General features: G+C 38.6%; 1 protein-coding gene across 2 annotated transcripts; it reads right to left on the reverse strand.

Moving 5' to 3' along the window:
• Window positions 1-2,472: 2,472 nt before the first annotated feature.
• npr3 (natriuretic peptide receptor 3) lies at window positions 2,473-24,734 on the reverse strand. Of its 2 annotated transcripts, none has more exons than XM_067407117.1 (8): window positions 23,757-24,734; window positions 13,571-13,693; window positions 12,962-13,137; window positions 7,235-7,370; window positions 5,008-5,102; window positions 4,767-4,881; window positions 4,549-4,633; window positions 2,473-4,371 (listed from the first exon to the last, which is right to left on the reverse strand). In XM_067407117.1, exons 1-8 carry the CDS (start codon window positions 24,433-24,435, stop codon window positions 4,260-4,262), a joined length of 1,521 nt encoding a protein of 506 aa, XP_067263218.1. In that variant the 5' UTR covers window positions 24,436-24,734; the 3' UTR covers window positions 2,473-4,259. The 2 variants fall into 2 exon arrangements, with proteins under 2 accessions (XP_067263218.1, XP_067263217.1); XM_067407116.1 differs by having other exon boundaries at window positions 4,549-4,636.
• Between the last annotated feature and the right edge of the window lie 1,392 nt (window positions 24,735-26,126).

Raw genomic sequence — 26,126 nt, forward strand, 5'->3', positions numbered from 1 at the left:
TCATCCAAAGGTAAAAACTAAATTGATTGACTACTAATCTTAATTTTGGAGGCTATGTCTATGGATGTTAGACTCAGAGTTTTTATGTGCAGTAGAGAAGGAATGCAAGATCAGTACTTACATAACTTATTTATTTATTTATTAAATCTGCTTAAAAGCTTGTTTAAACATTTTTAAGAGTTATGATGCAAAAAAATGGACTGAAAATAATTCTAGTATTACAGTATATGCAGCAGCATGTTCTGAAAGATATTATGCTTATATTCATATGCATTTTAATTCTTTAGTGAAAATGAGATTTTTTTACTGTGAGATTTTGCTGTTGTTGTTCTGTTTAAAACTTGGTACATAGATGCTGCTGTCAGTTTATTTAGAAAGAATGTATTGAAAATAAATGTTAAATTGATTTGGCACCAATAACTTTAGTGCATGTTTTCATAGATTTTTTAGTAGCACATTAAGATCTACAATAAAGCAAGTTTTCTGAAAATAACATGCAGTTTAAAAGTGGCATCAGGTATCTTCAAATTTTAATTTCTTAAACTTCTTCACAGAACTTAAGTATCTAAAATTGACTTTTAACCCTAGTGTATGAATTGTTCACTTTCTCAGTCTGTATTTTTCCCTGCAAGTTTCTAATGAATGATCTTAGCATGGATCTTTATAGTTCAAACTGGTTAGAATGAATGGGCTTTTTTAACAGTAAATAAATATTTTGCTGCATTCATTTATAGACGGTTTTGTTCAAGCTTCGTCAGTGTTATTTCACAAAGGACTGTTAAGATTTCACAAGAGAAAGCAATACATTTTAAGGAATGAAAAATGTTTATTCTGGCCATGGATTGGGTATGGGATATTAAACAACAGTATGAGTGGGTATCACTTCAGATCATAAACTATTATAACAGCCACTTACAACTATGTCAGGTTTTATATACATACTAAAAGTAATAATATATGGCTTTTATGCCATATTTAACCACAACCATATCTTCAGATATCAAAAAGAATGTTAGATTTCACAGAAGGGTCAAGGTTTGTCTGGTTAGCACAGTCCAGTTAGCCTCTGCTGGCAAATGCTGTAACTACAGCAACCATTCGTCTGCAAAAGGCATCTTTCTCCATTAAAAAGTAGACACGTTTTTGTGACAAAATAATTGTTTTTGCAAGCAAAGCAACATATAAATTGCAAATATGTTATTATATCATAGGTTTACTAGTGACAAATTTTGTTGCTCGTGATTGGCTAAAAAAAAAAATCATACGGGAAAAACCTGTTATCCTTTACCAGATAAGCAACTGCGCCATTGTGATAAATGTTAATGTTAAAGGACAACTTTTATCTCCCTGAATTTTCACGAATCACTACAAATGGTCATTTACTTTCCTGCACAGACACACACTTACTGATATTTAAGTATCATACTACAGCAGCTGTAATGGCAGAGGCACTGAATAATGGATTTCCCTTGAAAAAACTTGTATTTAAGGAACCCTTTGCATATCTGAAAAAAACAAAATGAAAAATGCATTCCATCAATGTGTGCTAAAAATAGATCTGCTTCGCTTGTGTTAAGACTAGGAGAACATAAGATATGAAAAAGGAAAATAGCAGTTTCATTGCATGTGTTAACTAAATATTGACATTTTGAGCTGTAGTGTGTTTGTATACAGACAGATACATTTTGTTCTCTGTTTAAGGTCATTTGCTTAGTCAACAGGTTCGGCCTCATAGTCTGTAGTCTTCTGATTAAGAAGAATTCAAGGAATTTTTCCATGTGGTTTTCCATTACCAGATGTGAGGTCAAATAATGACTTTGTATCAGCTGGGATTTCATGGTTCTTTGAAGTGTGTTTGAACTCATACTGTACACCAACAGATAGTAAGCATCATGACTTTGGGCTGTGGGTTCATAATTTTGATGGTAATTTGAAGTGTGTCTGGTCAGGTAAACATTTAGGAGGACCTTACAGGAATAGTATGATAGAAATCATACAGGTTTGGAATGGCATGAGAGTGAGTAAATGATGAGAGATTTTTAATTTTTGAGTGAATAAACTCTCAGTTAAATGTGTTCCGGAGAAGTTCTACAGATGGACTAGTAATGGAAAAATATTCTGTGTGAGACACCTGTTGTGATGAGCAGCAAAGGAAGTGAGTTGTGTTTGCTTTGGCTACATGACCTGTGTTCACATAGTGTCTCTGCAGTCTGGGATCATTTGCACACACTCTCTTGAAGATCTATGAGGAATTTCAGACCACAGCTATGACAGTCCACTGGTCCACTGAATCGACACAAGCTCGCGAAAAACATGTCCACACTGTTGGTTACGAATTTCAGACACTAAATTACAAGAGCAAAAGATGTGCTGCTCCTAAAGTCGGCCAAACCAGTACGGACCATTTTCAAGTTGTATGAGCCGCTACTGGTAAACACATAGAGACTATTTCATTCCATAAATTGTCTTTTTAATTGGTCATTATGTATCAATCTAAATAAGTTACAATTCTTCCAAGTGTTTACAAAGCCTTGTAAATATACTTATCAGATAAAATTTGCTCTGACAAGGCAGATATACTGTTTACAAAAAAGGATTCTGTATATTTCACACAAGAAACAATGTTAAAATCAACACTAAGAAAAATGAAACCTCTACAAAAATATAAATAAATAACATCACATCTTATGTTGATACATTTACTTACATCAGTATACAATTGCCATCATACCAAGCCTGAATAAAACCCTATTTTTTTGATGCACAAACCATAGAGATGGTTTTAAATGTGACAGTTCACATTTACATCTCATAATCATTACTGAACCATCACAAATGTTAAAAATACACTTATATATATGCTTTTAAACGGATAGATTATTGATAACCACCTCCTGACAAAGACAATCTAAAGACATAGTTCAAAAATGTACATGTGCAATATAAACTGAACATAGCTTTTCAAAATCTTTCGTTGATAGGTAGACCGGCTTCTGTTGTGTAGAAAATCATATTGTGACATATCTATACTGTATATATTTTACATAACTTCCTCACAGCCTCCTTTTTATCTTTTTAAACCAACCAAACAAATTGCTTGCCTCTGCAGTTCACCTTCACAGATGCAACAAAGTGCAGGACGATGAAGATTCAGGCATGATTTGAGCAGAATCATCTCTTTTTTGAAACTCTTTCTCGCATTCAAAAAGTGTGATGTTTACCAATAAAAAGTGGGCTGTACAAAACGACTGACACAAAAATGTAATTGTGAAGGAGGTCTATGGCAGACATTTTATGTGGCTATTAAAGCATGACATGTTTAAAAAGCACAAATTCTTCCTATTTTAAACATCTTGACATGAATGGACAGTTTAGATTGGTTTAGTTTTACAACAGTCGCTTTTATCAATTGAATCTTGAAGCCAAAACCGTGAACACCAGTCAGACAACATTTGGTTATGAGGCACCCAGCAGCGTGTATGATACTGTACATGGCAGTGTAAATCAAGATATGACAGAGAGCTGAAATTATATTCGATTATTATAATTAGTGGGACTAAAACCTATTTTAGAAAATCAGAATTTATAATCATAAATAAAAACAGTTCAGTGTTTCAGCATGCAGCCAAATTTGATATATCAAGGCTTGCTGAGATACGTGTTTGACAGAGAGGAACATCATTTTAAAGTTCACATCAGTTTTTTCATCAGTGCCTCCTGACCCAAGTCTAGAAAGAAGAAAGAATGGATGTTTATCAGTGTGTTCTACTGGACATTCTCTAAACGAAGAAGAGGAAGGTAACGTGATGCCGAGACCACTGGGGAGAGTGTTACATTTAAAATAAGCTTAAGTTCTGAGTGTCACTCTTACAGTCCTCAATATCTCGTGACTGCTTCTCCCCACCGGCCCAGCAGCTGACCGGGCTCAAGTCAGCCCACTCTTTTCTACAAAATTGACAGGCTTCTACAGAATCTTCCTCAAGATGAGTTTGGCAGGGAAAAAAAGGTCTGTAGCTAAATAAAAAAAGACCATTTTTCTTTACAGAGAGTCAAGAAGCCTTGCGAGCACTTCTCCTCCAATAATTCAACTTTCCTGAGTTTACGAATTGAAGAGTAAGAAACATTTACAAAGAAAAACACTACAGCATGTCTATAAATATTTCTGGGTTCCCGGGATGGTGGTTGAAGAGCCCACAGACCCATTTGAGATGCACCTTCCCCGAATTCGAACTCCCCAGCAGTCGACTTACGACTACAGACTACGCTGCTGAGAAGTTGGATCTGATGGAGTCTTCCCGCAACTGACGGTGTTTTCCGATGTCACACTCTTCTCGAGGTGTTCTCCGTTCAATGGTTATCCTGTAATTCTTCCTGAGGAGCGATGAAGAACAATATCATGAATGTAGATGTGAAGTATCAGCCATTACAATTATCTCAACAAACATTTGGGCAGATGGTTCTAAAATAATAAAACTGAGATTTAAGTTTCAGAATTAATACTTTGACCTATTTTATGAAAAAAAAGAAAAAAATGTTTTTGACATTTACCTGAAGAAGTAGAATGCCAAGAGGAGAGCCATTCCTAGAATTCCCCCTACTATTAGCCCAGTCACTGCCGATACACCTAGTCCACCTGCTTAGGAAATAAAATAAAAAACCATTTATAAGGAAAGCTGCATATAAATTATACTAATAAATATATGAATCATGTGCATATCATACTGTTACAAAAAAGTGTCAGACTTCAAGAAGCAGAGGTAATTTACATGATGGTTCAATGTGTTTTGGGGGTGGTGGTGCTGATCGCAAGGAGAACCATTCCCTCTTAAAGCCCGGCATCGTAACAAAAGTTCCATTGGTGCCGAAGTAGTTCATGATAGTCTGAAGGCATAAAAAGACAACACTTTCCTTACTTAGACATAATTCTGGCACAAACATAGTAAACCAAATCCTGCAAATTAGTTTCAAACGACATTTCAAAAAGCAGAAATGATTACGTGCGCATACCTCGTGCGTTCCTGCCTCTGGATCTGTCATCCTAATGACAGAGAAATCCCCATTTCGGTCACCACTGGCATCTAGAGACACCTGGCCAGAAATGCCTGTATAACGGAATGTGAGGAATGAGAAAATTAATTAGTTTGAAGAGTCAAACATTCCAAGGAAAACACCAGCAAGAGTCGGCAAATTCCGGGTGGGCAATACAACAGGAAATCTCATCCGCCTCCTGCCGTTTTTGTTGGCTTTGACTGCAAAAATGGTAATTTCATCTGTACATCTGTGTTCCTGAATTCTTGAGATTTTTAAAATATTATTTCATTTAACAGGAAAACATGACCCTGTTTCTGATGATTCTGGCCGAGCAAAACATTGTTATTTCACGTTTAGTTGTCTTGCTGTGGTCATTGAGATGGGTCTGGGCCGCAGACATGTCTGAACACTTATTTTGTAAGGGAAGTTTAATGAATTACAGTGGCAGGAATACTGGAGAACCCTCTGTTCACAACTACAATAATGGGAATCAAATGTGGTGGTGAATACTAATAATGGGAATAATATAAGACTTCAGTCTTCAGATTCCACTGTTCTCTTTGTACAAAATATGCATTACTATTTTCCTATTAATAAGGTTAGGGTGTAAAATATCATTAAATAGGATGTTGATTTGTTAAAAGACAAAAGTGTTGCCAACCTACCAACCAGTTAATATATGTGTTTTCTTAAAATTCATATATGCTCTACTGTTCAAAAATTAGGGTTCAGTAAATTTATAAAAGAAATCTCTCATGCTTACCAAGACTGCTTATAATTGATTTAAAAAAAAAAAATACAGTGAACACAACAATATTGTGAAATATTACTGCAATTAACCATTTTCTATTTTAATATATTTTGAAATGTCATTTATTCTTGTCATAGCTGAAGCTGAAGCCATTAAGGCCTGTTCACACCAAGAATGATAACAATAATAAAGATATAATTCTAAAAATAGTTCTACAATTCTAATAAATGTAAAAGAATAGCAGAATAGCACACCACAACTATAATGATAATGGCCCAGATGAGCGATATCATTGAAATCACTTTCAGAATGATTTTTCCAGCTGATAAATGATAAAAACATTGACAGTCAATCAGAATCCATCCTGCTTTAAAGAGCTCGAGCATTTAAAGAAGCAGACGGCAAAGCTGCAGCACATACTTAAAATAAACAGAATGATATTGTGCATTGGCAATAGATATCGTTAGAGTTATCTTTGTAATTATCGTTCTTGGTGTGAATGGGCCTTTACTCCAGTGTCACATGACATTTAGTCTTCAGTGACACATGATCCTTCAGAAATAATTGTAATATGCTGATTTGTTGCTTAAGAAACATTTCTTATTATTTTCAGTTTTGCTTAATATTTTTGTGGAAACCATAAATAGTTTTCAGCATTCTTTGATGAATAGAAGGTTTAAAAGAAAAGCATTTTTTCACTGTCAATTTTAACCAATTCATGGCATCCTTGCTAAATATAAGTATTAATAAAAATAAAAAAAGTACTGACCCCAAACATTTAAATGATAGCGTATACAGTACATTGGTCTGTAAATAGTGGTAAATAGGTTAAGTAAGTCGAAAGATGCAATTTGCGGCTATTGTGACTAATGAAAGAGTACTTATGCAATTAACCTCATTTGTATAATTTAAATAAATGGATCACACTTAAAAAATGAGTGTGTTATCATGTTATAATGCTTCAAATCCCTTCCTTGCAAGTAATGTAACATTTTGTGGGTACTCCCAGAGTCTCATGTATAAAATCATTGCTTTTTAAATGCATTTAGTTTAGTATGAACAAGAATTAAAACGAGCTCTGTTATGTTACTCAGGGCCTTGTGTTAATTTAATGCTGCATCCCAACCCTAGAATTACACATGCCTGATTAAACCAAGGGTTACACAAGTGTAATGTTTATTTTCTCAAGTAATCATCCTATTCTGACACCGTCTGGCCAGTGCAAGGTTTCACTTGATTACTGCTGAGTTTGCTGCCACTGTTTACCTTCTCTGTCGCTGAACTTTAACACAAAATTGAACCAGTTATTTCTCATGCTTCTGAGTACATATCTGCATTTCAGAACAACAGCTGCTGATTAATTTTTGTTATAAAATGCAAATGATGTCTTCCACAGTCCAGCATCCATAGTACTTTTACGGGAAAAAGCGCAGCATTTGTTTTACTAATTACCTTCAAATGTTCTGTTCCACATGCTGTGTGTGATTTCCAGTCCATTCTTTTTCGTCAGACCGTTGCTCATCACCTCACGCAAAGCAATTGCATACAGAAGCAAAGCATCATGGAACCCCTCCATAAACATATTGACCTGCAATACAATAAAAGAGCAAGGTCTGAGGAACACTAGGTGAAGACAGCAATTTCTTAATCAAAATAATGCTTGCTTCTGAGAGAGACACTTCTATCAATCAATGAAAAAGGGAAATATTCAGGCTTTAACCTTCTATTAGCATATTGGAGAAAGGAATAGAGAAGTGAAATGTATCCATTCCCAAACCCCTTAATCCACTGCAAGAATGCGGGGTGCCTATCCCAGCGTCTCAGGCCACAGTCGGGGGACACCCTGGATGGATGGCCAATCCATCACAGGGCTCACACATTCACGTTCTCTTTGATATAAAAGTATATAAATCTGTATTTTATTCTTATTATTAATTAGATGTATTTTTGGCATCTTTGTCTTTATTCTGATAGGATAGTGTAGAGGACAGACAGGAAGCAAAGGGGGAGAGAGGGGGACGGGATCAGGAAAGGAACATAAGCAAGGACTCGAACTCGGGTGTTGGAGTGCTGCCCACGAGGCTCTGAGAATACTTTATTAATAAAATAAATATAAAAATTATGATTATACTGTTAATTTTTTTTTTAGAATACATTGCCTCTATGTATCATTAAAGTACACACGTATTTATTTTTCACATTTCTTCAATCTTTTATTTCATATTTGGCCCTCTATAACTCTCCTTGCTTCCTGAACAAATGTTGATCAAACTTTATTTACGTAGAATTATAAGATATTAGTAGACAAATATGATAAAGCAAAGATTATCGTGAGAGAATCCAAGAGCAGCTCATCAATCACTATCTTATTTTAGTTAAACTGCAAATGAATGAACAACTGCATATGTGTCTTCTAACATCAAGAGTGAATAAGATGGAGAGGATCCATAAACAGCACTGTCTTCAATAAAATATTAACCAATTAAAAAATAATAAGGGCTATCCAGCCGCCATGAATACTGAAAAGCACGTACTAATAGATGCTCATGTTATGATACGGATTAATGGCCCGTTCCTGCCACAGAGCCGCATGCTGCATGTGCGCAGCCCAAGGCAAACAATAGTAAAACCTGGGGCTTAGTCAGTCTGCGGCCCGGGGGAGATTCGATATCCGGCTGCCAAGATTACTGTATATTTACATTCACCCTCAACTGCCTAATAAGAGTGAAACAGCAGGAAAAGCTGATATAGTCATATGACTGTTTATATACATATTCATTTTTGGAAGCGTGAACAGAGGTGAAATCTCCAAGCATTCAGAGCATAACAAACCCTGCCGTGTTTTCATACAGAGCACAGCTTGTGATTCAGCAACACAATGTATCGGACTAAACATTCCTCATGCGAAAAATGTAATGCTTTCTCATTGCGAAACAAACCCCGCTGATATTTAAGATCAGGCACTATTGCTAACAGTTTGTGTAAAACGGATGCCATCTCAGTTCAAGAATGTGATATGAAAGAGATATAGAGGAGATTTTGATTAAATTTCTGTTATTCTAACTCAGATGTTAAAGGAGAGGTCTCGAAGCCTGTCACCCACGTTGAGATGTGCGGTTTTCCATCACAGTTTGCAGCATCTTTAAATGATAAAGTGATTTCTTATGTAACAAAAATAAATATATCAACTGTAAGGGTTTCTTCCCTTTTTTAGTGCTTATTTATCATGGCTATTTCTGACTGTAAGTCTCACGATCTTAGTCACTTTTGTTTATTTAATAAAACTTATATAATATATCATTAAATTCCCCCATTGGTTTTGGGAGGGGAGAGAGAACTGCATAACGCCACTAATTCATAATTGGCCCAACTGCAGTGATTAAACCCAAACAAGCCCTGCATCATTAAAGTGAATGTAACTCATCCTCAGGGCTCACTGGACTCACTGTTTTACCCATAAGCCTGTTTCTGTTTATTTGGGCTGATTAACTTCAGGCTCTGGCATGAAAAGGTGCAACCGCATGTCAGTTTCCTCACCTCAGTGAAAAATTACCCAGTGCATTCTCACTGTCACTACCAGGTATGCTGCAATGACAGAAAGGCCAGAACAGAACTTTTAAGAAATATGAAAAATGAAAGAAAAAATAAATAAATGACCCAATGGGAAACAACGTTTATTACACACTTTTTTAGTTCACTTGATTTATTAATTTCCGCAATAATCTGTTCAACATATTGATTCTTTCACTTATTTATCTCTGTATGTATTATTTGATTTTTCTTATTTTCATGTTTATTTCTTCATAATGGAATGCAACAAGAGAATGAAAGACAATCAACTGTTTCAGACAACCTATTTTGAACTCGTGAAGAGCTTCTAGTCATTTAGAATTCAGTCGCTGCAGAAGGACTTTTTCTCGTTGATTGAAGACCACTTGAAACCTTACATGATGAAGCCTTTCAGATGATTGGTGAAACCTCTTCAAAAATGATAAGAATTGAATCCAATTACAAGGACTGAGGGATATATTCAGTGATGACCTGGTTTGAAAACTTTCACAGAAATATAAAGATCTTATTCTTTATCCATGTACCACTATTAAATTATACTGCACTGCTTAAAGCAACAGGTGAGGCAGCAAAACGTGTTTAGTTCTCTTATTACATTGGAAGAAGAAATACAGAGACAATAATAATGAAATTATTTAGTAAATTAATGAAAATAATTTAGCCATATTAACTTAAAACTGAAAAAAAAAAAAAAAATTGTCTCATTGGGTCATGCATTTTTTTTTCATTTCATGTATGTATTTTTTCAAATTTCCTCATTTATATATTTTAATATTCAGTCCTCCATAGCTCCCCTTATCTGAACAAACATTCCTTGAATGAATTATAAGATTATATAGAGAAATGTGATAAAGTAAAGTTTGTCATAAGAGAATATCATTGGTCGTTATCGCAGGTCTGTTCTGAAATCAGTGACACCCTCCACTGTTGATCAAATGGAGACGACTGAAGCGGAACGAACTTTCTGTAATAAGTCTGTGACTTCCTTTGTTTGTCTCAGTTTAGCCAATCGGCCACAGTGTGTTCAGATCCTGTGAGATGGTTTTAGGGACCCTTAATGGTCAGCAAAGCGGTTGACTGCATATCTTGTTCTAGATAAGGGTTGTTGAGAAGGAAAGGAAAGAAGCACTCATGGGTGGCCTTAAATTCATATGCAGTCTAGTGCATTGAGTTCAATCATCTCTAATGAATGTGCCTAGTTGCTTCACTGATCCTCCTTTGAAGCAGTTCTGTTTAAGTACAGATGGAAATATACATCTTGGAGCCAGTTGCCAAGCATTAAAACCTCATTATTTGTTACTTGACCTTAAATTGCTCGACTTTAACGCAAATCACCTGATTTAAGAAGCTGTGATTGGATTATACATGAGGAGATAGGTATTTTAGAAATGCTAATCTGTGCAAAAAGAATTTCTTGAGATTATTTGAGCCTCAGTGGTTTTGTCATGCTGGAACTTGATAACCTGCAGTGACGCACGGCGAAGGGCGAGCCGACATTAGATGAAAATAAGAGATAAACCTGAGGGCCAACAGATGACAACTATTAGTAAGTAGGATAAAATACATGTCAGTCTGACCAAATTCATGGTTTTCTTCTTTTGAAGAGATGATGTTTCTCAGCTAAAAAACAGTTAATGATGCTGAAGAATGTTGCCTGCTTTTAGGATCATTTCAAGACCTTTTCTTTTGAGAGTATATGGCAAGTGGAAAACGTGGAAGAGACTTTGGAGAAATCCAATCAAACACATAAAACATAAAACATTATACTGCAATACATAAAACATGTTCCTAATGACTGTGGTAATCCAACACACCCACCTACTGGTCATCAGTGCATAAAAATACTTTGCATTTTTCACAGGCTCTGTCATTTTAGTCACTAAAGATATAGACTGACAGCACCTTGATCTAAAACAGCACTTTTTAAATATCCATATTTCATGAATCTTTTAAAGGTCTTACTTTGTAGCTGGATTATATAGTCGAGCTTCTAGAATTTTAACAGTGGAAACTGTCATTTATCCAGCAGATTTATGTTCTGCATATGGGGGGCTCTTTGCAAATGAGTATGGCTGCATTTCCTGGCAGCTACTATGAATTGCTAAAATCTGTGTGGATGCTCATAAGAACACCACTCACTGTAAGCCAATTCCAAAAAATGTATCACCTTTCTTAATGAATAAAGTGAGCATTCTTCATCCAGCTCATTAATTCAGCATGAACACCACCGTCTGAAAAAAACGAGCAGATACAAGCGGCAGCTACAAGCAGAGGGCCAAGTTTGTGAAACATCACTTTAGCCTGTGCTTCTGTCAGGTAAGGCTTCTCTGGGAAGTGTATTCAGACAATGAAATAATTGTGCTCATCACACTGAAGCCTTGACATTCATATTTGGAACGAGAATGGGCTTTGTCTGAATACATTTCTATATGGTAGTGGTCCCCCGCAAAGGTCCAGCTCAAATCTTTTGTGGCTCCTGTTGATACAGCAATTGAGCCAGTCAAAAGTGGCAGGGCCCCCACTGAGGTTATTAACCTTGGCACTTTGATTGGTCCACAATTGTTTTTCAAAATGACAGTTTCCGCTGTCTTTCTTAGAAAAGCTCTGATGGCTTTTCAAAGGAAGCTGACATGATGGGGACAAAGAGCCAGACCAAAATATGGGGCCTATATGGAACGCCAAGTCACCCCATTCAAAAGCACTTCAAGTGTGAATGCACTGTATTCGGACTTTAAACTGTGTGAATAAATGAATCAGCTGCTCTCTGAACATTGCAGGCCACAAAATGGATGCAGAAAAGAGGCATTTGTTTGACTGACAGACTGATTGACTGAATGACTGACTGGCTGATATCCTGTATATTGTTAAGGGGTTAGTTCACCCAACCTTTGGCAGTTTGATACACGCTCCGAACCACCGATTCGAAACAAAAGATATGTAAAGCTTTGAAGCTTCATGAAGCAGTGTTTTGAAATCACTAGATGTTGTTGAATAAAGTCATTATTTTGTTTTTTTGGTGCACAAAAATTATTTTTGTCGCTTCATAACATTAAGCTTGAACCACTGTAGTCACATGTAATGTTTTAAATATGTCTTTAGTAGCTTTCTGGGAATCTGAAAGTGTTAATTATCTTGCTGGCAATGGAGGCCTCACTGAGCCATTGGATTTTAACAAAAATATCTTAATTTGTGTTCTATAGATGAACGAAGGTCTTACGGGTGTGGAACGACATGAGGGCGAGTAATTAATGGGGACAAAAGGATGGTGTATTGGAAAATAACTTTTTGTTTCTGCAACTTTTTCATGGTTGGAAGTTTTTAGGTTAATCTCTTTTGCATATATATATATATATATATATATATATATATATATATATATATATATATATATATATATATATATATATATATTTGTGTGTGTGCAGATAGAAAGTAAATGTAAAATAGAAAGTTAAAATAAAAAGATGAAATGTGAACAAAGATGGTTAGACCAGTCCAAATTAATCTGAAATCCAATAAAAGTCTGATAGTTGGCTTTTTGAATGTGAAAGTATTCAATATATATTTTTAACATTATTTTCAGTAATTTTGTTTCAAAGACTCACGTACAGCACTGCAGTCTTCACAAACAGGGATGCCCGATTGCTGTAGTGACTTTTTCATTTCCATGGAGAAGTCTTCAAACTCTGGTTTGGTGGACCTAAGTAATGTCACAGTGTTGAGAAAACTGTAGGCAGCCTTGGCCTCACTGTCATATTTGTCTCCTCTCCTCCAGGATCCATCCCCTGTGAAATAATGTTGTTTTTTATTGTAACAAATTTGTTCACATCAACATATTGCAAGATTTGCTATAGAAAAGTGTGTCTCTCAAAATAAGGACATTATACAACCATGTTTTGCCTGTGTCTGCTGATAAAACCTCAATGACAATGGGCGAAATATCTACTCTGTTACTTTTGCTGCAACAATGGGGCTGTCAGATATGCACAGGAACATCGGTGGAACATCCTGGTTCTGCTCACCAGACAATATCCAGGCACTATTGTGTTGAGCCAAATATCTCTTGAATGTAATCTCTATTATGCAGAAGACCTGTAGATAGCTTCATTGTGCTACAGGGTCATAGGACCATCTCGTCCGACTATGGCTCATCTTGGGAAAAGAGATAAGCTCTGTAATCAGTGCACAACAACCTTGAATAGAGCAGTGGAGCTTTACCATAGGAAGAGGAGTTGAAGAGCTCGATGTTGAAAAAGATGTGGCTGTCGCTGGTTAATTTGCGTCGATGAGATGCCAGCATGAGCTCTCGTACTGTGTCTGCCCTGGCACACATAATCACCACTGTAAAACAACAAGGAACAGAATGTTATTTGCAATTCAAACTTTAAGCAACCATCACCACCTGGTTTATGTGTATAATGTCAAAAGGCATTTATGTCTAAGGTGGGGAATCAAGAAAATAATAAACAAAATAAAATAATAATGTAACTGAATGATTTTCATGATGTTTGGTTCTCGCACTGATAACATCGGAACACTGTACTAAAACAAAGTGCTCCCTGTGCAACTATTCAGCACAAAACATACAGAGGTCACAGTAAGCGAATGACTCTTCTGAGCAGGTTCTTTTTGCTGAATCTAAAACATAGAGCGTGACCAGTGACAGTGGCCAGTAGTTATTTTTAATGAATCACAACTTATGAATCAAATGGAGCAGTTTCTCAGTTAATCTGACTCACTTACCAAACTACAAGTCATTCATTTTATTTATTTTTCATTGACAACTCCATGAACCAAAAACCGATACAATGTTAAGGCTTGTGAGATCTAAATAAGGTAGTGGCTGGTTGTTTGTATGATAATACTGCATGCACCAGAACCATTCATTTTCATGTTTCCCATTTCTATTTATGAAAGACAAAATAAAGAACTTTGTCCTCATAAGAGTTTTACAGACCATAAATTCAACATGCACATTAAGGTATTATCATCTTGATCCTGAGAACACGCTCAGTGCTGTTAATTTAAGATTAATTACGACCTTTATGCTACTGGCCAGCTTTACAAGAACATGTGGCATTGATTCAATTATGTAAGCACAAGCCTTTGAGTACCATAGAATAGCTGATTTTTGACCTGGTCTAAACAGAAACACAGTCTGAGGTATGAAATATTTTCCCATGGAGCAAGGAGGTCAAAAATAAATAAACAAACAACAAGCAAACAGAGGTTTTTTCAAAAAAGTCGCAAAGTGTCCCATAAATAGGAAGATTCAGAGGATTGGAACTTTCCCCACAGCTCAGTCAGTGTAATGCGCTGCTTGAAATATCCTCAGCTGAGTGGGACAAACTTCACCTCAGTATTCCTGCACTATAGCACCCTTTAATTACAGAGCATACAGCACACTACAGGCCCTGTGTTGGCTCTCCAGCGATTCCATGGGGTACAGCTCCAGCCAGCAATATTTCAAAAATCTGGATTTTCCCACTGACACTAGTTACAAATGAGCTGAGGAATGCAAAGGGGCAACACATGGCACACTTACCGTTGGTTGCGCCGCATTTAAAGCACCTGGGGGTCTATATAGACGCATAGTGTGAACGTGCACATGGAAATAATATCGCTGTGCAAACTTGTGCAGTATCGCTACTGAGTATAAGGGCTTACTGTCTTGCCGCTCTGTCCGACTTTGGCAGCATGGCACAGAATGCAAAATAAGCGGGGCTATAATGACATATATCTGGCTTAGTAAATTCACTCCCTGAGGATCACTCAGCCAGCTTGTGCTTCTGTGCTCACGTCATTCACTGTCAAAACATTGCAACACTGTATTCCATCCTCATTAAAGTGCGTTATCTTCTGACATTTAGCATCAGTGTGGAGATATGACAAAACAGATGTTTATACACATATAGCTTATAATAGTGATTACATCTACAAATAGAGTGCACATCATGGAAAAAAGCATTCTATTTTGGATGCATGTCATTAAAACTTGGAATTTTATATGTTACACATTCAACAGCTAGGTATCGTTTCCTGGTCTAAACATTCACAGATGCCAAAAGCAAACCACACATGATGCTGATATACACTCACAGTATGCTGTGATACCATTAAAAAATCATAATCCTAAGCTTTATCTCCATACCTAAATCTCTCAAATGGCCACTGAATCATTAACATACTGGTGTCCGGGACACTGTGAGCCCAGACATTGTATTGTACACTTAGCTTAGCTGAAATTAGTAGTCATGACTTAACAAGCGGATTGTTACCAATGTTGACACTCATCTAGCCATCATACCCACAAAACACTCCCACTCCACAGTCTTTCGATAAACAGGTGCTAAATTTTTTTAAGATCAGCTCTCATGTGCAGGCTGGGCCATGTCATTAAACTTACCTGTATTCTATTACATTTGTTTCAGCTGTGCCAACCAACACACCGCAGCCTTGTGCAACAGGTTCAAAACTGCATAACGAAGACTGGCAACAACAAAAACAAGGGTACTGCAATGGCCAATTAATCAAATCAGGCGTCATGGATGCTGGAGAATGTCCCAATGACGTCCTTTAAAGATGACTGCAGGCAAACAAAAACTATTTGGCAATCTGTACTGATTTCTTATTATGAGAAACTGTGTGAGAGAGTAGATACCGATGAATGCTGTTATTATAAGCAGCCACATAAATCAACTTTCTTACATGCTTTTGTCATTGACCTCTGAACATAGTTGCAGTCTGCATTTTGAAGTTAAAATGATATTTTAAAAAAACAAGCCATGAGTAGTGAAAAGTAGTAGTTCAAAATTAAATATGTACAAACTCATAATGTAATTTATCAGTTTGACACCCAGATAAATTTAAGCATCTTTGCCATATTTACTGTATCAGTACTCTCTACTGCATTACTTACACCACTGCAGCCAAACAATGAAGCATCTACCATGCCTGGAATACTAATTTCAATGCCAGCAATCTACCTCATGGAACAGGCTGCATCATTTAGCATTCAAATATATGCTAATTTATACAGTGGCAGTAATTTATGGTAATATAAACACAAACTTTTATTATCATAGGGCTATAGCCAACTTATCTCGTCACTTGTCATAAAGCTTTACATTTTTTTTTTTAAATGATGTACCCTTCAAATTCTGGTAAATTCTATCTTTGAAAAATGGCTGCTTTAGTAAAATCACAAGCTCCTTAACACAATACTGAACTGCAGCTCTATGGCTATGTTCTCAGCTGGTGGGTCACAGGTCTGTTTTGATAACAATGCTACAATAGTTGCAATGAATACAATGCAGCTAACCATATGTGACCCGTGCTATCAAAATGAGTCGGAATGCATGAAGGCTAATTTCGAGCTACAGGAAAAACGAGTGAAAATGTCAATTTAGATCGAAATTTGAGGTTTCCACAAAACTGAGTTAAGCCCTCATTTAGCGATCCCAATGCTCCAAATAGCAATTTAACATCTAAAAGTATGTTTATTTGTATGTTTTCTGAGAATTTGTATGTTTTCCCTTTTCACTCATACTGCGTTGGTAGACACAGTGGGGAAAACTCCTTTTTCTCTGATTACTGAAGCCTTTTTCATAATGCAGTGAAAACTACACAGCCATTGGTTCGTGCAGTTCACATAAAACAAACAAATGATGAGGCAACGGAGCTGCATGAGCCTATGGTGATGAAACCAGCCAGAGCCCGCCGAAATGGGCGGGGTCATCTGGCTATATAAGCGGGTATTCTGGCATAGGATCCTGAGATTTATCCTTCGCCAACGACAATCTTCTTCTCTTCTGTGCACTGTGAGACTCGAAGCCTTCTCGTCATTGACACGCCGTTGACTCAATCAGCTGATCACCGCTCTGCAAGCAAGCTCTATCAGCGCGCCACTCACGAGCCGCCTTTAGCGTCTGCGAGCAGCTGTTTCAGCGCATCCCCTGCCGCAATCCGGAGAGTTCAGAGATATTTCCTAAGAGCAAATTTTCCTCGCAGGAGCCTCTGAAGAAAAAACAACAGGGCAGAGGAACTCAGTGCTTGGTTACGATTGAGCTTATGCTGGCGCAGGTCCCGCATGCCTCAATCTCTCCACACAGAGAGGTTTCTCCCATTCTTTTCTCTTGCCCAGACCAACGTCACTCTGCCATCGCGAGTGACTTGGTCTCATTCGGGGGGGGGGCCTGAAGACGATCCCCTAGATGACAGCATGTCATTGGCGGCCTCAGGGGCGCAGGATTGGACGGGCACGACGAACGACCCCACTCCACTTGCCATCTCTGGAACCGATCGACACTAGAGCTGGGATGGGCGCCAAATTTTTTCATGTCCTCTTCCATGTCCCCTAGCCAGTGAGCTACCTGAAAAAGGTTATGAGAAGCTGCCTCCCCTGGATGAGTTGGTGGCCACACACCTCTGCCAGCCCACTGCCATTGGATGGAAAGCGAAGGTCGCTCATCCGTTTAAGCCCTGTAGGATGGCATTAGCCCTCACTGGACAAGTCTACACCTTGGCTGGCCAGGCGGCTTCTGCATTACACACCATGGCCGTCCTTCATGTCTCTCATGCCTCTCATGCCAAACTCCTCCGTTGTATGGATGAGTCTGGACCTGACCCAGCCATATTTAAAGAGCTGCGCAGTATGACTGACCTGGCCCCATGCGCTACAAAGGCTATAGCTCAGGCTATCGGCAGGTCAATTGCCAGCTTAGTGGTCCTGGAGTGCCATTTATGGTTAAACCTGACGGAGATCAAGGAAGTGGACAAGGCCCTTTTCCTTGACTCCCCAGTTTCTCCCGCTGGTCTTTTTGGACCTGCAATCAATGCCATCATAGTAGCCCCATGGCCACCTATGGCCTCTTGATGGGAGCCTGTGGACCTCCCCGAAAACATTTCAAATACAATTTCTCAGGCTAGTGCCCCATCTATGAGACATCTCTATGCCCTTAAACGGTTGGTCTTCTCTGCTCGGTGTGCAGCCCGCAGCGAAGACCCAACCTCCTGCGACATATCATTGATATTGTCCTTCCTCCAAGAGTTGTTGGATAAGGGTCACATTCCCTCCACTCTTAAGGTCTATGTAGCAGCTTTAGCAGCTATAGCAGCTTCTTACGCTTCTATATCCGGACAGTTGTTAGGTAGGAACAACAGGTGCTCTCCATGAGCCCTACCTGCCTTGAGTTCATGCCCAACGACTCCAAAGTTGTCCTAAAGCCAAGGCATGGTTATGTACCTAAGGTGCTCTCCACTCCGTTCAGAGCACAGGTTATCACACTCTCTGTGCTTCCTCCCTCGGAGGATGACCAGGAGTTAAATTTACTCTGCCATGTCAGGGCTTTGAGAATTTACATTGAGCGCTCTGCCCCGTTCATGCAGTCTGAACAACTCTTTGTATTTTTCGGAGACTGCACCAAAGGGCATCCGGTCACAAAGCAGAGACTAACACAATGGATAACGCGATTGCACTAGCATACTCCTCTTTGGGCCTGCAATGCCCCATTGGAGTACGTGCCCACTCCACAAGAGGCATAGCCTCATTATGGGCAGGGTCCAGTTGTGTGTCCATTGCAGAAATCTGTGCGGTGGCTGGCTGGGCCTCATCATCCACCTATGCCAAGTTCTACAACCTGGACATCCTTGCCTTAGAGGCTCAGGTCCTTTCTGTAAGTTTACTGTATAGTAAGTTGGCCTGTCGGAGTTCGACCCACTGGGAACCCACACACCTGCCTCAAGGCAGGACTGGTTCTGAGCATAGCTTGACCTTAACGTGTTCAAACTCGCTAAAATTCCTTGCAACTCCGATTAGATCTGGGTCGTTGGCTTCAGGCATTTGCCTTTACTTCTTGTATGCTCTTGGCCCTCCCTAAGTGCCTAGGCTGTACTGAGTTTTTTCTTAGAACGATTGTCCAGGGCAGGACTTGACCTCTGTGAGTTTAGCCCGCTTTGCCTCCTGTAGGGCCCTGACTTAGATCTGAGCCCCTAATTAATGGCTTTGCCCTGCTATACTTAGTCCCTCTGAACGCCTTAGGTGCTGAAGGGGAATTTACATATCAGTTGTTCCTCTATCATAGCACAGCGTGATTGTACTGGCTCCCCACCACGTCTAACGACGCAGTACGAGTGAAGCATCTAAAGGGAATGTACTCGGTTACTAACGTAACCTCGGTTCCCTGAGATATAGGAACGAGTACTGTGTTGCTAGCTGTGCTATGTCAATGCACGACTCACTGTCGTCGCTTCAGTCGAATTAACTTGAGGATCTTATGCCAGAATGCCCGCTTATATAGCCAGATGACCCTGCCCATTTCGGCAGGCTCTGGCGGGCTTCATCGCCATAGGCTTGTGCAGCTCCGTTGCCTTGTCATTGGTTTGTTGTATCTGAACTACATGAACCAATGGCCGTGCAGTTTTCACTGTGTTATAAAAAAGGCTTCAGTAATTGGAGAAAAATAAGTTTGCTCCACGGCGTCAGAATTACAGTATTTCAAAAAAACAAAAAAAACTGTCTTGGCGAGTTTTCACACTAACATTATCTGTTATGTCTTAGGTTAACGTTTAGTTTACTGTTGGCGAAAACATCAGGGGCCAGTTGCACCAGCTGGACGTACACCCGGTCATAAGACAAAGCTTAACGTAAAATGCGTTTTAAGTCCTGCTAAGAATTAATACCTGTTGCACCATCTGGGCGTAGCGCACGCCTGAGACTAAATCTTACGCCTAGTCAAAGGTTGGTGTAAAGTGAGAAGTCTTCACTTGTTTCCATGGTGAAAATAAAGATAAATAAAAACGTTGGCGCGTCTGGTATACAGGCTACACGATCAGCTGGCATTCTGGTGTGAAAGAGTAATGAGAGACCGCATCAATCTGCTAGATATATATGGAGACAGATAATTTATTGAAAGGTTCGTTTCAGCAGGTTGCATATATTTACTGAATAGCTCAATAATTTTTCTTGTTTCACAATCCAAGTAATTTATTTTTCGGCTCACCAGTCATTTTTCATCTATTCGTTGGATCTAATATATTCAAATTGATAACCACAGTAACGTGAACGGCGTCTCAACTAACAGTACTTTAGAACATGCCACACGTACACGGATAGTCTACGCTAAGTGTACCTGCGCCTAGTCGTGGTTTTAGATGGTGCAACAGGTGTAAATATTCATTGGAAAGCTGGACGTGACTAAGTCCAGCGTAGAGCTTACACCCAACTTTTTTACGTCCAGCTGGTCTGGACCACCCCTGATGTGTGACATTAGATCCGTGTGATACAGTAGGTCTTAATAGGCTGCCTGTTTCATAAATGTTAATCAAACAGTTATGGAATTATGGAAAAAAAAAGTTGAATATATATTATATATTATAGCACAATAAATAGGCTTATCAGCTTTTAAAAGGGAGAAGAAAAGCTTCCCATATCTTATGACGCAGCTGATGTCAAACAAAACTGTACATTATTTGGGCCCAATCTCAACAGTCAACTGGTAGAAGGCAGATGCCGACATGGACAGGCAATGCAGTTGCTTAAATTCGCAATGTTATGGAAGTAGCGACATATCTTTTCTTTAGTATTCTGATGTACATCTGAGTGAAACAGAAAATTATATGATGGGGACTTGGACCTAACCATCACCTGTTGATTGGATTGAGGCTAATCTGAATACAAGCTTGCAGTTGAGTGTAAGAAAAAGGGCAGAGTTTAAGCAGACTAAATGATTGGACCCTCATCACAGGGTCCCCCAATGGTGATGATCCTGTTGACAGGTTGGTTGAAATTCCCTCATCCTCGAAAATCAAACAAAACTATGCATACTGTAGATGAAAAAATATAAGGCAAAAATATAAGCCAGACTACAGTATGAAATTTTGGCCATGCTCTTTACTTTAAAAAACGCATACGTTTTGCTACAGTTATGCCTGTCGTTTACACTATGCCGGCGTTTTCGAACCTCGAAAACTGAGAATTTGGAAAATACTGCAGACCCCGTTTTAGTTTTAAAATGCCGGGGTTGTGTCTCAGTATAAACGGACCAAAACGGAGACTTTTGAAAATGATGGCGTGGCTGCCCACGTTCGCTCTGCGTATCCTTGACGACCGTGTACAATAACATGAAGACTGAACTGCAATCTTTGCTGGCTTTGTTGTCATTTTTAGCAGTCACTGTGCAGTTAAACTTACACTTGTACGCACATGTCCAGTGTGCATGAACGGTCATGTGACATGCGTTTTCGGCTGTGTAGTGTAGACGGAGATCATTTCTGAAATGCTGTGGAAACGCCAGTGTAGATGAGGATCGTTTTCATTTTAAAATGCCGTTTTAAACCAAATACGCACTAGTGTAAACGAGTGAGTGTTGAGTGTTTGGGTGGTGGCTTAAAAAATGCATCCCATCACTGAGATTCCACATTTATATCTCTGCATGGCTTGTGATGGACAGATCAAAGAAAGTATATGTCATTATATGAGGAGCATTCCATACTTGCAAATTTATAGTTGCTGTGGGGGATCGCAACATGTTGAGGACCTCTAGCTGCTGTAAACTGGTAGAAAAGGGAAAGAAAATTATAAAAAGCCTCAAGAGCTGTTACCCTGTCATTGTTAGTGTCAAAACAGCCCCAAGACAGCATTAACCTTCTACCCCGTTTCAGTCATTCCATACTGACATTTTCAGAGTTGGTGGAACATTCCTTTAATGACCAGCATTCACGCAATATTAGCTTAAAAAACCTAAGATGTTCATTTCAATGCACGGGGCACAGTGATACAGGGCCCCTGTATTGAGGCATATGTGTATATTTTCTAAAATCGACAACATCCTTGCTAGGAATGTGAGAAATGCACTGTTTATGAAACAGGATCAGTAAGGAGGTGCACAGTCAGACTTTTTTTGAAACGCCACAGATTAAGGGCAGACGGATATGATGTTTGAAAGAAGGATAACAGTAGACAGTTAATAGTTTTGACAGCAGGCATATCTTTTAGCGCCACAGTGCATCCAACACCAATAGTAGCAGTGAGCTCAAGGGAGGGTGTATACTCTCTGGTTATTGAGAATCAGCCAGGCAGACAGCGCATGACTTTACTCGCCATGCGAAAAGCTGTTAAAAAGTGCTTGAGGATGTCTAGAGGAGTGCTAAAGCCTGCAAATTGCTCCCCAAAATTCCTACAGCTCTTGCTCAGTGTTGACCGCCTGTCAAAATTCTGATCATTTTTTCCACCGGCTTTCTTATGGACTGCAACTGACCTCTTACCTATCTTTACAGACAGGGAGCAGCCCTAGTTAGGAAAATATCAGCATTTGACATGTTTGTGTATGTTCTGTGTTGCTCTTGTCTGTTGCAACATCCCAGGCAGTTTAACATGCTCCGGATTGGGATTGCTGTTCAGACTGCTTCCATGCATTATCATTCGGTATTGTATACAACATTTCTAGAAAAACTATGTTCCAGTTCCAGTTTAAATTAAAAGTGACTTAATATAAGGAAGTGTGTTTGACCAGGGGCAGTACTTTGCAAATCCACCCTTTTGACCTGTAAATACCCGAGTTGAGTCACAACTTACTACAGAGAACAAGCTGCTGGTGAAGAAAAAAAAAAAAATCTGACAGCATGGAATTTTCAGAATGTTTTTCAAGCTTATATTTTCCAAACATTTTGTCAGTTACTACACCTACAGTACAACCCACTTAAGTACCAAATACGAAACGTGTCCCATTTGCATCATGTTATACTGAAATTCTTTAATGTGGAAACATGCAATCTTATCGATTTAGTATCAGTGTGGAGACAGTTAAGATCTAGTCTAGTAATTGAAAGGTGTCTCTCCTGCAAGTCTCTCCAGAAACCATCTCTCTTCACCAGTTTGGAGTAAATTAAAGGTATCAGGCTCAAACCCAGCAAGTTGCCATCCATTCCACTTGTGCAAATTATCACCTTCTGGCAAGTAACTTCTCCAGGGGGTTGTTCTTTTAAGACACTTTTGGCATCTATGGCAAGCCGTTTTATTCCTTAAAACTATACTTATCAGTATGTGTCGAGCAGAAGAAAAAAGAACTACTGTAGTAGCTAATGAATAGTTACTAGCTAATAATGAAATAGGCACCAGCAACAATTGGAATACATACTAATCTAATGTGAATAATATCAGAACCACAGGTCCCGATGCAATTCAATGCCAAAAACGTGTAACTTGTTACACAGTTATAGTGCATAATGAATAAGTACTAGTGACTAAATACATGCTAGTATCTATAAATATTAAAATCAAATTAAACACTTGTAGCTAATGAAATAATAAGCCAAATAAATTCTGGTATATCTTAAGGAATAAATGTTAAAACGGCTTGCCGTAAAGCGTTTGGTAAATGACGGACAAGTGAACGAGTAACGTTACCTTCGCTCCCGTAGACGGAGGTGATGATGCCGTCGGCGTCTACTCTCTCCTCTTGCGAGTTCAACACAGCGAAATCTGTGACGATGTGGTAGTCTGAGAGAACCATATAAACCCCCTCCATCGTAAAGTAACAGTTTCTTTCGTCTTTATCATCGTCGTAAATCAAATATGCCGTTCTCCAGGCGAAATGTTCGAATATCGCCTGAAAAGTCTCAGCCATTTTCAGGTAAGTTGGTGCGATTCGTGTGAGATGAGAGTACTCGTTCGTCTCGCTGTTTTTCAATCTGAAGCCGGTGGCCAGAGCACCTGCTGAGATCACCGGGATGTTCCAGTGGGATGCCACTCTAGTCACCTGCGCGGCCGCGTACTCGCACACAGGACCGAGGACCAGGTTGGGACGCTCGTCTCCCTGCGTGTCCACGAGCGCATAGAGAGCGTCCACCCCGCACGCGGAGTTCTCATAGCGCACATTGAATTTCAAACCTGCAAAGAGTTCTGCTCTCTCGAGGGTTTTTCTCGCGTACTCGATAGCCGGAGAAACTCTCGGGTAGGAGAACAAGTATGTGTTGTTGAAAGGCAACATGACCATCACATTGATGTTGTCATTCTGTGCACTTGTCCTGCCAGGCATCATGAGTACTACCCAAATGGACAGACATAGTGAAATGAAACATGACATCTTTGACACCAATGAACGAAGTAACTTTTTTCTTTATCTTTTTTTTTTTTTTGCAAAGAACCAAAGCTTTTTAAAGTTTTTTTTTTCCTCCCAAGTAGACTGCTATATAAATTAAGACTTATCCTTAATTGAACTTAGTATGGCAAAATCCCACTCTTTCTGTTTATAAGTGAGTTATGTCGTGTGTGTCTCTCCTGGAAGTCTCTCCAAAGCCCCTCTCTCTTCCCCTGTTTGGAGTCTTCTTTGGGTCTCTCCGCTTGCCTGTGTAATTACTCTTGTTAGGATGTGTGAAGTGTGCGGCTCGGCTGGTCACCACACACGCTGCAGTCTAGGAGGAATTTTCAAGCATCCTTTCATTATTATTCCTGCGTCATCGCTGCGCAGCCCGCCCCCTTCTTAAAGCTACAGTGTCGCAATTCAATACAGCCCACAACTTCAGTCTGGATTAAATGGTCAAGTGTTCATACAACAGTTACAATTTTAATTAATTAATTATTTTTTTTTTACATACGCACACACAAATATTTATTTAACCAGGAAGGTCCCATTGAGATACAATATCTCTTCTACCAGGGAGTCCTGTTCAAGATAGGCAGCAGAGGTTTTTTTACAAAGAAATACATATCACCACACAATGAACAAACATAAAACATTGATTTTCTAACAAATCCTAATTAGATATTAAAACATGTACACTGTTCTATATAAAAGACTTTAAAATATTTTTAAACATAGAAAGATATGGTACAGATTCCATATGTAATGTAACTTGAAGTTCATTCCATACATATTGAGCATATATATATATATATATATATATATATATATATATATATATATATATATATATATATATATATATATATATGATCCAGAGTGCTGTACAAGTTAAGCCATACCATAAAATACAGTCATTAACCCAACAATAAAATTGGGGGCCTAATTAGTATTAAAAGGCACAGAATATTTTATAATAAGTGATGGGCTCCCTCTTTTTAATCCCAGTTAAAAATCTGGCAGTAGCATTTTGCACCAGTTGTAATAGATCAAGTGCTGATTGTGATAGCCTGTTGTACAGTAATCTATCATTGCATTACAGTACAATGACATAAATCCAACACATCATACTTGATAGCATCAAGAACAAGACTTGCTACTGCATTTAGGTTGACAAAGGTTGACAAAATGTTCAATATTATCTGTATTGTGGACTGTGTGACATTCACTGTACAGGGATTAGTGAAATAGTGAACGATTTTGTGCACATCAAATGGTTCACATTTATATAGGAAGATATTTTTCTTGGTTGATCTACAATTTTATGGTGAAATAACACTTGTTTGTTTATTAGCTAACACTTTAGGAACATTGCGATTTTACAGTAATCATTTAGAAATGCAGCATGTTTGAGTGGAAGCTGCAGTCAGCAGTCACAGTCTTTGGTGTGTATGAAAAACGTCTGTGCACAAGCAAGACCACAATGTTCTTATTACTAATATTAGCAGATAGCACATCATGGTTCACTGCTGTGGTGTAAAACCAGAAGTTATTCGGAATGATGGACTTCGACAAGGTGCTTTCAGGTGTTTATGCCTGTGTAAATGATTTACAAACTAATTTAAAGAAACATTAAATGATAAAGTCATTAAATTAAATAAACATTAAATCCTCAGTCAGTAATCTTCTTATCT

Source organism: Chanodichthys erythropterus, chromosome 13 (assembly GCF_024489055.1).
Source record: "Chanodichthys erythropterus isolate Z2021 chromosome 13, ASM2448905v1, whole genome shotgun sequence".
NCBI classification, from domain to species: domain Eukaryota; kingdom Metazoa; phylum Chordata; class Actinopteri; order Cypriniformes; family Xenocyprididae; genus Chanodichthys; species Chanodichthys erythropterus.